The sequence below is a fragment of the Scardinius erythrophthalmus genome (genome assembly GCF_964197995.2).
Source record: "Scardinius erythrophthalmus genome assembly, chromosome: 22".
In the NCBI taxonomy this organism is placed as follows: Eukaryota; Metazoa; Chordata; class Actinopteri; order Cypriniformes; family Leuciscidae; genus Scardinius; species Scardinius erythrophthalmus.
Window position 1 is genome coordinate 15815257 of NC_138242.1, and position 14074 is coordinate 15829330.

The 14074-nt window shown below is 38.4% G+C and overlaps 1 protein-coding gene across 3 annotated transcripts in view; it reads left to right on the forward strand.

Annotated features, from left to right (window-relative positions):
* The window catches only part of ankha (ANKH inorganic pyrophosphate transport regulator a), a 36593-nt gene that overhangs the window by 9860 nt on the left and 12659 nt on the right, over positions 1 to 14074 (forward strand). For all 3 annotated transcript variants that reach the window (XM_081352366.1, XM_081352367.1, XM_081352368.1), the window contains exons 2-3: positions 101 to 317; positions 472 to 590. In XM_081352366.1, the coding sequence (XP_081208492.1) occupies positions 101 to 317; positions 472 to 590 (336 nt within the window). The remainder of the gene's footprint in view (positions 1 to 100; positions 318 to 471; positions 591 to 14074) is intronic.

Here is a 14074-nt window from a genome sequence, read left to right on the forward strand (position 1 = left end):
TCTCTCTCTCTCTCTCTCTCTCTCTCTCTCTCTCTCTCTCTCTCTCTCTCTCTCTCTCTCTCTCTCTCTCTCTCTCTCTCTCTCTCTCTGTCTTCTTCAGGCTCTGAACAGGGGCATCGCTTCTGTAAAAGAGGACAAGGTTGAGATGTTGGCCAGCTATGGTCTGGCATACTCGCTTATGAAGTTCTTCACTGGACCAATGAGTGACTTCAAAAATGTGGGACTTGTGTTTGTCAACAGTAAGAGGGAGAGAACCAAGGCGATCCTCTGCATGGCTGTGGCGGGGGTCATCGCCATCATCCTCCACATCCTCATTGGTGCGTCTCTTGTGGATACAATATCTCAAAGATCTAAGCAAAATAACCACTATAACTAAAAAGTTTCATGTTGGCGACAAATCAGCTGCTAATTTGCATAGTTTACTAGATTTCCTCAATTCAAAACCTGTTTTGAAAACTCATATTTTCCCAGCTTACACAGATCTGGGCTACTACATCATAAATAAGCTCCACCATGTGGATGATTCAGTTGGAAACAAGACGAGGAAGGCCTTTCTGTACCTCGCAGTATTTCCAATATTAGATGCAATGGTAAGTGTGAAGCATATATTTTGACCTTAATAAGTAATTCCAGATACAACATCATTTAAAGACATATTTCAGACTTCTGGTGAAGTACAGGAAATACCAAATCATGTATTTGTTTGGGATAATAGACTATTTATAGCTCTACTTCTTGCTGCATGCTTAAAGGTGCAGTAAGCAATTTCTGAGAAACGCTGTTGAACGTACAGATCGGACTGAGCACCAAAACACACTTGTAGCCAATCAGCAGTAGGGGGTGTATACACTCATGATGGGGGAGGAGAGAAAGTGAGAAGAGGGAGATTGAAGAAAGACTGAAGAAAGAGAGATGCCTTAGAGACATTACATAAGAGAAATGGTCAGAGGAATATCACTGGAAAAAGAAGGGTTATGATCAGGCAAGAGCTTTAGGACCTTTGTTAATATTAGACAGATTTCCAGTGCTGGAGAGACCTAAGCCAAGCGGGAAGGCCTGAAAACAGACGCAGAGGTTGCCTTGTTTCTGCTCCATCCATAAATGGGTAACATTGGTTTTGTTATGTTTCACATAACCAAGATAGGCTGTTGTTGCAATGTTAGCTATAGTAACAGGTAGGGCTGGGAGGTATGACCGTATATATCGTTACCGCAGTAGAAAATGTCAACCAAAACAGTTTTTTTTATTCCATCTATACCGCACATGTTAATAAGTGGGCGTGGTTAACTCACGTGCAGCGTGCGCGAGACTGAGACACTGAGATATGTCAAAGAAACATGGGAGAAAGCAGATTAAGAGGATCCACAAAGGAATTACGTTTTCTAAAGGGTTGTTGTTAACGTGATATTTTCTGGAAAAAATGCGCAGCAGTCTACAGCACCCGTAGGCTACGGTTCAGAGGAGAGCACGTTCGCAACGGGGAAAGCATGAAGCTTACTTGACAACAACAGTTCATATATCAATATCGTAACGTATAGAGATAACCTTAAATAATGTATAGATATCTGCATCTTTCTGTCTCTGTACAGTTACTTTTTAAACACGAAAATCACATTCAGCATGACATGCAAGCGGTTGCCGTGGTAATGAACAACCTGCTTGTTAAAGCGAATGTATAATCCAAAATGACAAAATATGCAGCGCGAGTTATATATTTCTAACTCCAAACAATTGGCCACTGAACCAGCTGATAAAATCTTCCTTTTATTCGATACGTGATTACAACTTGACACTCAAATTAACCGATCACATTTTAGTGATGCAAAAGATGCGCGTGTGCACACGCACTGAGAGGGAGCCCGGTGTGTGTCAGTGTTGGCTATATGGTAAATGTGGCTATGGTAAAATAATGACGCAGTTATACTACTTAGTCAACACTAACAGTAGCTGCTGTTAGGTTTTCATACTGCTGCTCTCCTTCTAGTCACTTCTGAACTTGATGAACTTGACACTGAACTTCTCTTGATTAAATCTTGATTAAATCTCCAGGTGATGGTTTGCCAGATATCACAAAAAGAGCAAAACAAGCCCATTAAAAACACAGTATAAGCAGCAGACATGGCAAAAATGTACCTGGGAACACATTTAAACATAGCTAGTATTACTAATATCCTACAAAATTTAAAGGAAGTAACTAATTTATTATGAATAGAATACTTCAATATAAAATATTCAGATATTATAAACTGATTGATGAAGTAAAGCAATAACTTGAGATTGAAAAAATGATTCAGCAACACTTTATTTAAAGTTTAATTGCACCTATGAGTTGTATTTAATATCAATCAGTTGGGGGCAGTTCATCTAAAGTTGATGAGTGTGTTTTGTTTACTATATTTAGCTATCAAAATATTTTACTAAAGAAATAATTTATAAAATAATAGAAAAAGAAAAATCAAACAAGGTGAAGTACTTTTTGGGTTTAAGTATTTGGGTTTATTTATTATACAAAGCCCTTTTTGCCGATTTTCGAGAATAACTTGTAACTATATTTTGAAATATATCGTTACCGTAAAATAAAATTATACCGTGAAACTTGGTCATACCACCCACCCCTAGTTACAGGACAGTTTTGAGTATCATTGTTTGTCTGGAGCTGGTGTGCTACTGGCAACTAACAACCAGCTCTTGCTTTTATATGCTCTTGTACGGTGACCGGGAGGGGACATGTTCGGTTCACTTATTTTTGTCGTGGCCACAACATATAAACTCGTGGGAACGTGATATTAAGTCGTGGCCACGAGATCATTTTGTTGAGGTAACGACATCATTATGTCGTGGCCACGCAATGCAAAGTCGTGGCCTCAAGATCACATGTTGAGAGAACGATATATTTTTCTCGTGGCCACGAGATCATTTTGTTGAGGTAACGACATCATTATGTCGTGGCCACGCGTTGAGGGAGCAACAACGGCCAATACTGTAACCGTACCAGACTGGGCTACAGCAGAGATGGAGATGACAGAAGAAATAACATTTTACTTTAAATTAGGAATGTCATATAAAGATATAGTGCGGTCTTTGCCATTAAGACATGGGTATGTTATAAAGATAAGCGCATTCTTAAACTTTTTTTGTCGCACGCTGCGCATATTTAGGGACCGTCTCAAAATTACATGCGACATTGGCATAAACGTTTCTAACTTCAACAGCATTTGAAGACAATGACTTTCAGTCATAAAACCAATTGTACATTGTTCACCCAGGTCTCATGTATGATGCACACCTTTTAGATTTTTGATATTTATGACAATAAACTGCTAAATCATATGCAAATATTGCTATGTATTTCACTAATGTATGGGATCATAGAATATGACAATATTTAAAGCTCAATAGCATTTGAAGACAGTGACTTACAGTCATAAAACCAACTGTACATTGTTCAAATAGGTCTCATGTATGATGCACACCTTTAATATTTTTGATATGACAGTAAACTGCTAAATCATATGCAAATAATGCTATGTATTTCACTACTGTGTAGAATCATATACAGAATATGACCACATTTAAAGCTCAATAGCATTTGAAGACAATGACTTACAGTCATAAAACCAACTGTAGCCTACATTGTTCATCTAGGTGTCAGGTATGTGGCAGTAGTGAAATAGGCCTACAATATGATTTAGCAGTTTATTGTCATAAATATCAAACATCTAAAAGGTGTGCATCATACATGAGACCTGGGTGAACAGTGTACAGTTGGTTTTATGACTGTAAGTCATTGTCTTCAAATGCTATTGAAGTTAGAAATGTTTATGCCAATGTCGCATGTAATTTTGAGACGGTCCCTAAATATGCGTGCGACAAAGTCTAAGAATGCGCTTCATGTGTCTTTCACTTATAACGTACCCATGTCTTAATGGCAAAGATCGCACTATATCTTTATATGACATTCCTAATTTAAAGTAAAATGTTATTTCTTCTAATTTCAACAGCATTTCTCAGAAATAGCTTACTGCACCTTTAAAGGGTAATGTAAGGTATGTTAGGAATTAAGTAGGAATGTCTGGTTTGATCCCAGCAGGGGTGTCTATTAAAAAACAGAGTCCAGTTCCATTTGTTCACTTTATTTACCCATTGAAGCAGGTAGAACAGAGCAATTGAGCATGGAATACAGGTCAGAGTGTGGTTTCTAGACAAAAACAGAAATACAAACTTCAATAAAGATAAATCTTGTTCAAATTTTTTTTTTCAAATTACACAAGGATAAGATACACAATGTAAACAAAGAAACAATGGAAAATAAACTTACATTTCTCATAAACACACTACAAAAATCAAACTGCTCCAAAATCTATCAGTCTATTGTGAATCAATGTAGGCATTTATATATCAGGACCCATTAGCACACAGATGCAGTGATTCATTAATTAGAGGGCATGTACAAATCAATAAATAGCTAAATAAAGAGAAATTAGGACTAGGCAAATGAAATTGGGGCTTTGTACTGAGGCAAACCAGGAAAAGGATTGTAAACAATGACAAAAATAAAATAAAATAATAATTGTATAATTTTATACATTACTTTAATACAGGGAAGTATTATATCATAGTATAGTAAATTTTTAATCAATTACTCACCCTCATTGCGATCCAAACCTATAAGACTTTCGTTGATCTTCGAAACACAAATGAAGATATTTGAAATGAAAGTTGAGAGATTTCTGTTCATCCATTGACAGTCCACGGAACAACCACTTTGTCACTTCAAAAAGTTCATAAAGAGATCATAAGATTAATCCAGATGAATTGAGCGGTTTAGTCCAAGTTTCCTTTCCAAAGGGAACTCGCACTGCATCAATGACGCTATGGGGAACGCCTCCGTGTGAATCTGTGTCTGAAACACTTATCTAATCACGGCAATCCTACTGGAGACATCCTATGACATCACTACTAGTGCGACCCGGAAGTATATAGACGAATCCGGCGAAACTACCGGAAGTAAGCGGGCGCCATTACTGAGCTGTTGCTGGGTAGCGTTGCGCCATTGCCTCCTATTGGTTTGTTATTTGTACAGTATGAATGCTGTTAATGGTCTGTGAAAATCGGACAGGTCCTTTTAGAACTAACGTTATGTGTTTATCATCTGGTAGAGTGTGCATTATTTAGCTAACCAAACCATCCGGAGCTCAGATCATTTTGACCCTCTATCAGTGACCTGTAGTTGGCAATAATCTGTAAGATCGTTTGTACCTTAATCTGTGACTGGAGCCTACTGTCTAACATCATCAACCCAACAGCTGTAGCTGTCATCGAGGGTGCGTTATCACGGAGGTTTGTTTATACTAGTAACAGCTCATTAATGGCGTCGCCACAAGATGGCAGCCTACACAGAACGCTCGTCGGATTCGTCTATAAGGGGAGCCTGGAGAACATCAACGACTTTTTTGTCTTCAGGGACTGTTTTGTCTGTAAACACTGTGGAACAAATCTGCGCTTCCTTACCCCAAGCGCTTCTTGCATCAGCCCTGAGCCTGGACCTTGAGTTATTCCAGGATGAGTTATTCCTTCAATTTGGAACCCGTCTGTGGATCTGGCTTCGGGTGTAGCAGTAAGTGCGCTCTTTCGAGATCCATTTGTGAATGTCGTTCAGGCCATCGCTCTATGGGCAGCAGGTTGAGCTCTGTAGGTCTCCTCCCTTTACGAGAGTTTTTAGTAAGGTTGAGCTGTAGAACACACTTCCCTGTTAGAAAGTATCATGGGGGTGTTAGGTAGGGGTTTTATAGGATGGTGAAATTAGGGCCCTGAAGTTCCCATATATAGGTAGGCTATGCATACCCTTCCCAGAGGCCTCCTCTTATGTTAGAGTCGGCAGGCTTATGTAGTGGGTAGTGCCAATCTGTAGTAGTGAACAGGTTGGCTTTATTATATGGAAAATTCTCTAGTGAGGCCACCGTTCATCTAAGCATCAAACAGACATTCTGTTTGTGAGATGGCTTTCTCCCTATCTGGAGTTATTCTACTGAGGCCACCGCTCTGTCAAGCTCCAGATAGGACTACGGAGTCTAGCATTTGGCCCTCGTTGGACCACCTTATAAGCCACCTTATACTAGAGCAGCAGGTCTCCTCTCACTTTGAGATTCGTTTTGAGATTATAGCTCTAACTTCAGTCATATAATATTTGTGTGTCTGGGCATTCGCATCAATATCTGGCTTAGGCTTAGCAACTAGAAAAATGCTGGCGGTCTGCTGAGCATTCTTGCTTTGAGCCTCTCAGTATCTGAGAGTAGGTTCCTAGAACTAGAGCCCATCAGGAGATTTTATTCCTCTAAATCTAGTTTTTCCTAGTACTTGGCCTCTTACTACAAGAGTCGTCTAGCTAAGGCCCGCCTTTTGCACTAGGTGTAAAAATGCTAGTGGTGTTACAGGGTAGATAGCAGCATTGGTAGCAGGCCATCTTCAAAAAAGCCTCCAAGATATCTCATGGGCGTTGTCAGGCCTTTCTCTCTAGAAAGTAAGAAGCAGTATGCTCAGGCCTCCGCCCTTTAGAGCTGAGTATAGTAGCTAATTTATCCAGCTAGGCCTTAAAACTGAAAAATATTTTTTTCCACTGAGCCCTTTGAATAAAATAATTCAAGTCATAAGGTTGAATGTCATTGGCCACTTACTGTGGCCTCCATTTCCTTGGGTTTAGTAGAGAATATACAATCTGTCTTGTAAAAAATACAAGATAATAGGCCTCAACCCTGAAACATTTCTCAGGGTCATACTGATAGTACTCTCCTTGTGAGGGTCATTATTTAGAGTACTTTGCTAACCATAGTTCGTATGATATGACCCTTCACCACCCAGGCTCAGGTAGAGACAGATTAGTTACTCCCTCCCATTTTGGATGGTTGAGTATGCTCCCTTAGAGCCGAAGCACTGACGCAATGAAGCCATGACATTCGAAGCTGTAGGCCTTATAGTAGGCCTCCTCGATAGTCCGGTAGTGTAAGACTGTACTCCCCTTGCTTTAAAGGGGCGATAGCACTTCTGTTGATTACACTGCCTGTTGGCAATGTAAACCTTAAAGCTGGAGGCGCTCCCCTTATTAGGGTCCCTTTCAGAGTGCCCAACCTCCACAGGGCCCTGAAGCACTGTGTAGATCCAGGATCGAGTAGAAAAAGCACTATTAGAAAGCGCTATGCTGAGTCCTACTCTCCAGGTCTCTATGATCCGGTCTGTGAGTGATTACTGCCACTATCTGCAGTCCTCCCTATCGGATGCCTCCACAAGTGAGGCAAGTAATGTTAGAGACTCTGTTTAGGAAACAGACAGTTTGAGACCATTTCAGCCTCCCTGGTGGCATGTGGGGTTGACTTCATGTCCCCCTCAGAAAGTGACAGGACGGGACTCCTTTTGGACCCCCTGGCCATATTCCCTTAACGGAACCCCCGGAAGTTGTTGGTTCCAAAGCCTTTGAGCAGCCTTGGTTGGCCTTCATTGTATCAGAGGCCTCTTTGAGGCTTATACCTTAGGCAGTGGCCATAGGAAATACTGTCACTGACATGTATGTATGTGACCCAAAAGGGGAGTGTTTTTGGCATTTCAGTGAAAGTTTTTTATTTTTATTTTTTTGTCACAGCCATGTTCTTAGAGAACACAACATGTTCTCCAGGCTCCCCTTATATACTTCCGGGTCACACTAGTAGTGATGTCATAGGCTGTCGCTGGCCAATAGGATTGACATGATTAGATAAGTGTTTCAGACACCAGTTCACGTGGAGGCATTCCCCATAGCGTCATCAACGCAGTGTCCCATTCCCTGTGCTCAGGGAACAGAGGTTACAGTAGTAACCTAGATGTTTTCTAAAGAGACTTGATCACTTTATATGATATTATTTACATATAAACATTGAACAGCGAAAATAAACACAAGCTCAATTATACTTGCTTGATGCTTAAGAACAAACCTCATTGGTTCTTGCGGAAGCTTAAGTGTGCTGCATAACACACGAGAATGAACCTCATTGGTTCTTGCGGAAGCTTAAGTGTGCTGCATAACACACGAGAATGAACCTCATTGGTTCTTGCGGAAGCTTAAGCATGCTGTGTAACACGCATATGAACCTCATTGGTTCTTGCGGAAGCTCAAGTATGCTGCGTAACACGAGGATGAACCTAATTGGTTCTCAAACGTCAAGCAAGCTTGCATGAGCTTCCGTTTATCATAACTCATGTGTGCGTTGATGAATGTTTAAATGTGAATAAAAGACTAAATTCAATCAGTTTATCATTTAAGGCGCGATCCAGTCTCTTCATAAAACTTGGACTCGATTCATATGGAATAGTTTTACGATCTCTTTGTGAACTTTTTGAAGCATCAAAGTGGTAGTTGTGTATACAGTCAATGGAGGGACAGAAATATCTCAGATTTCATTTAAAATATCTTCATCACTTTGTTTTGAACAAAAGTTAAAGAAAGTTACGGGTTTGGAACTACATGAGGCAGAATAATCAGTCCCTCCAAATTTCCGCGATTCCGCGATCGCTGAATACAATGTAAAATCAACAAAATGTCGCATTTTTTTGCGATCCTGCATAATTCCTAATTTAACCGCAAAATAATCACAATTTTTTTTATTATTATTATTGCATCATGGTAAAACACAAAACATTTCATTTTCTTCTTTAAAGGTCCCGTTCTATGCCCCTTTTCACAAGATGTAAAATAAGTCTCTGATGTCCCCAGAGTGTGTATGTGAAGTTTGAGCTCAAAATACCCAACAGATCATTTTTTACAGTATGTTTAAATTGAATTTTTTTGGGGCTCAGAAAAACGAGCCGTTTCAGTGTGTCCCCTTTAACCCTCTGGGGTCTGAGCTGTTTTTGGGGCCCTTGAGATGTTCTGACATGCCCTGACATTTGTGCTTTTTTCAGTTGCTTATAAACATATTAATGGCAAAGGTGTAAATTCACTCTATAAAGCACAAACAGGGCTACCATAATATGTGAGCCACGTGTATGTACATGTTTTCATTTTTGAGAGAATAATGTTTATGCATGGTTATTGAAAAAACTAAAATTTCTGAAATAAGGCCACAAAACACATAGTAAATATGTGTCAATAAGACTTTTGAATAATGGATGTCCTCGCCTAGTGTTTTTTCTTCAAAATCATGTGAAAATAGTCTTGCTTTATCGTTCACATAAAACCATACATTGATTTAAATTGATGTAAAACAGGTTTTGCTTGGAAAGCCAATATGCAAGGAGGCGTGAACGAGGAGTGGTTTACAACTTAGAACACCCACTCTGCATAATGATGAGCTATTCACACAGGTGTGAAACTGGCTGAGCCACAATGCAAGGACAAAGGATATTTAGAAGACTTATATTGACCATTTAAGATTTTGCTTACATCTATCTTGTAAATATGTTTTGCCATTTTATTAAAAAGGTTACAATTACAACAATATTACAATTTCAACAATATTTCAAGTGTACTCTTTCTTTGTAAAAAAAGAAAATGATTATAGGCCTACATTTTATCTATGTATTCATTACTTTCATATTTCGCTTGACTGTAACGTTGTTTTCATGAAATATTAGGGCATATTGTTAATTTGCAGTTTAATACGTTGCTTATACAAATAGCCTACATTTTATTTCAACATATTTCAGTCGATTTTTACTCATCTCAGTATAGCAATACAGTTTGCTGAAACATCATCATTCATTCACACACGCGATTTAAATTTAAACTGTCTTTACCAGCTGTGGTAAACAGCGCGCATCTCTGCCGTTCATTCATTCATAAACAGAAATTCACGTGAGAAGGAAAAAAACTTACTAGTATTCCTCAGCTCGCTCCTCGATATACCCGCACTTCTGGGGGACATTTTCCATTATTATTCCTCACAGCTGCAAGACGGTGTAAACAAGTAATGATCTGAATAAACTTGTGTTTTCTCGAGCTGATATGTGGGCGTTCACAGGTTTGCGCGGATTGCCTCAGTCATTTGCGTTTGAATAGCGTGCGCTCTCCGTGGGCGGAGTCACATTACATCTGAATTAGATGTAATTAGCTCGACTGGAATCGCTCTCTTTTAATACAGATTTCACAAGATGAGAATATTTGTTTTTTATATAAATTACTTCATTAAAAAGAAGAGAATTCAAGCTTCATGCCTGTGTTTCAGACGCGTTTCAGAATGGACTACACTGGCAGAGAGAAGGCAGAACTCGCTTCGTGTTTATTTTTCTTTTTTTGGCAAAAAGCACAGCACTTTGTTTTTATTGTGAGTATACACAAAAATAATACACATTTAACAGAATCGATTGATGTATGAAACTTGTTTTGTAAAATCAAATTCAAAAGAGTATTTCGGGTCTCAATTCAACTCATAAGGAAAAAAGCGAGCAGATCACGCCGGCGTGATCTCCGACCTCTGAGGGTTAAATGCAAATGAGGTGCTGCTGGACGACACAGGGGGCGGAGCTTCATGAGCTCGTGCTCAGTCTGTCAGGAAAAATTCATCTCACGGAATGATGATAATATCAGAAACTCTCAGTAACGGTGTTCATTTCGAGTCGGACAATAATGCCTACAGAGTCAGAGTGCTGTATAGAGATGAAACAGGTATGGTTTAGTAGTTTAATTACGGTTATTATAACGTATTTGTCATCTGCTTGTAGGCTATGTATCCATTATTTATTAATAGCCTACAAGTCTGCTGTCTGAATGATGATCAAACATGTACTGATGAGTTTAATAAAGTTTATTGTACATCACACAAAAGATGAAGCGTCAGTTTTACTTCAGAAAATCACCGTAAGAGCTGAGTAAACACAGTAGGCTAAGTTATAAGAAGTGCGCAAGTAGCCAGTAGAGTTGAGGGAGCATTCCTGTGGGCGGAGGTTAGTCAAGAAACGGTTCTGGTGATGTCACTAATGCAGGATGTAGAGGGGTGTAGTCCAAACGAGCCGTTTTTTGTAGTCAACTTCTGTTAAATAAAATATCTCGCTTGGCATTGAACTTTGAGCTTTATAATTTTACAGATATTATTTATGCTCTAACAGCAACATTACACAATAACTAAAGTTTGAAACATGGAATCGCATGCAACGGGACCTTTAAATAATTTAAATTCCCATGTGCAAAAGGGAACAGAAAAAAGATAAAATCTTATAATATCTGTCCCCTATTCCAAAAAACAAAATAACCTTTCTTAAGCAGCTTACAGCCAAAATTACACTGACAAAAAACAATGTTGGTTTAAATATCAGCATTCATACAGTATAATACATCAGGCAATGCCCAGACAACAAAACAAGAAATCCAATACATATAGAGGAAAGCAAAACAAAACAATAAAAACAACAACATGGACCTCACCATATTAATACTCACCGAATTTACTCTGTTTATATCTATACTTATACTGACCAATATTACTAGACCCAATATATATAGAGCAAAACAAAACAACACAAAAAAAAAAAACCTTGGACCTCACCATATTAATACTGACTGAATATACTCTGTTTATACTTATACTTAAACTGACCAATATTACTACAACTTTTAAGATTATCATGCAATGAGTTCCACAATTTTACTCCCATAACTGAGGGGCACATTTGTTTTATTGTTGTACGTGCAAATTGATGTTTAAAATTATACCTTCTCCTACTGAACTCTTTTTCTAACTGATAAATGTGTTGTATTTTCTCTGGTAAGATTTTATGTCTTGCTTTAAACAAAATTATTAATGTTTGAAGCTTAACCAAATCTTCTAACTTTAATATTCTTGATTTAGCAAATAATTTGCTTGTATGTTCTTTATAGTTAACTTTATGAATAATTCTTATAGCTCTCTTCTGTAGAATAGATAAAGGTTTTATATTTGTCTGATATGTATTCCCCCAGACTTCTATGCAATAAATAAAAATGGTACGATGAGTGAACTATAAAGTATTTTCAATATTTCCTTATTTAATACCTCCTTCACTTTGTTTAAAACAAAAATATTCTGGGAGATTTTTCTTTTAATGTGTATGTGAGGTTTCCATGATAGCTTATCATCCATAATTACACCAAGAAAACGAAACTCAAACACTCTCTCAATATCAACTCCATCTATGGATAAAGCAACAGATTAATTTATTTTCCTATTTCCAAAGACCATAAATTTTGTCTTTTTTAAATTCAATGACAACTTATTTACATCAAACCATTTCTTGTTTTATCATTTCATATTCAATAGATTCTGCTAGTTTCTGTATATTATTTCCTGAGCTGAAGAAATTAGTATCATCTGCAAATAAAACAAACTGTAACTGTAAACATCACAAATGTCATTAATATATAAAAGAAAAAGTTTAGGTCCCAAAATAGAACCCTGTGATCTCTCGAAATAAAAGTCATTCTCTATACTTATCCAGTTCTTTAATATCTTTAATTTCCATTACTTTGGATTCTTCCGGTGTTCCGTTAAGTTTTATCATTATTTTACAGTTCCTTATCCAAGTTGCTTGTATCTTTTTGGCTTTTTTCAGCATGCGAGCTTGCCAAGCGATGTCTGCGTTCTTTTTTGTTAGATGGTCATTTATATATACTCCAGTGCCTTTTAGTAGATATCCTTGTTTCATTAACTCCATCTTATATTTGCGATTTGCAAATCTCATTACAATTACTGGCGTGGCCGGTTTGGGAAGTTTCTTTGAGATAACCTTTCTTGAAATTACATGACAAGCCGCTATGCTATCGCTACGATTAGACATTCCTCGACTCTCAAAAAACTCCACCACTTGCCGTTCCAATGTTTGCAGTTCCTCCGGAGGGTCCAGCTGGCCTCCGACGCTTCCAGACACCTTTCCGCCACCTGTTCCTCCCTCCTGGGCCACAACTCGTGCATAACTCCTGTGTTTCGTTGCCAGTCCAGTAATAATTACATCCTACGCGAGTGTATTGTTCCAAATCCTCCACTCTTCTTTCTAGTTCATTGATTCTATTGTCTTTCGCTTTGATCATTTCTTCCAGAGTGTTATTTTTCGCCTTGATTTCCTCCTTCAACTCGTTGATCTCGCTGGTCAGGTTCATTAGTGTTTCCTTCAGCGTAGCCTTGATTTCCTCCAACTCTCTTTTTACTTTCTCCATATTTTTTCTTGTTACCGCTTTTTCTCTCTCCTTTACTTTACAAATAAGCAAATAACATTTCCTATGAATTCTGTTAATTTATCACCAAACATTTTCTGGAGCTCAATCCACGAGGTTGGCTGATGCTCCTCCCGGCCTCCATTTTTTGAAAAAAATGAAAAAGACCTCACAAAACATTAAATTATAATCACCCAATTGAAATATCTCTAGTTTAATTAAAGTTTCAATGCATTTTTACGTGGATACAGATGTTGCGGGAAAAGGGGAAACTCCTTTTCCTCGATTTACTGAAGCCTATAATGTAAAACCTTTCTTATACTGTCTATGTGTAAAATGCAATTTTGCAGCTGCACATCTAGCACAGTGAGTGTCTGGCTCACTCATTGGCTGTGCTGCGGCAACTGAACATCCAATGGCGCGGGCGCCTCTGACGTGTGCGCCAATGAGCTTGCATCATGCCATTACACGTCAGAGCCCACCAAGGGGGCGCGGCCTTAGCCTATATTATTCTTTTACTGGCTATGATATAAGTCCCCAAAAAACGCCATTTTAGCAGGTTTAACGACTGAAGCGACACTCGTTTCCTACTCTCAGGGAACTGAGGTTACGATAGTAACTGAGTAGTTCCCTTTCGAACGGTCACTTCGTATTGCATAGCTATACGCAGTGGGGACGCCATGCAAAACGGCGCACTATAAGTAACTGGTTGCCTACTGCAGCTCAGGACCCCTCAATTCAGGATTTACACACAGTTCTACAGTATAAATTACTACACCTGCTGTTAATATTTACATAGGTCAGGTAGAAAATTGCCCATAGGTTGTTTTAAAAGTTAATTTGATGAGAATTTGATTAGACCAAAATAAACAAGCTTTATGCATTTTGTTTGTGATTTGTGTCATGTATGACTATTGTGCATCTGAC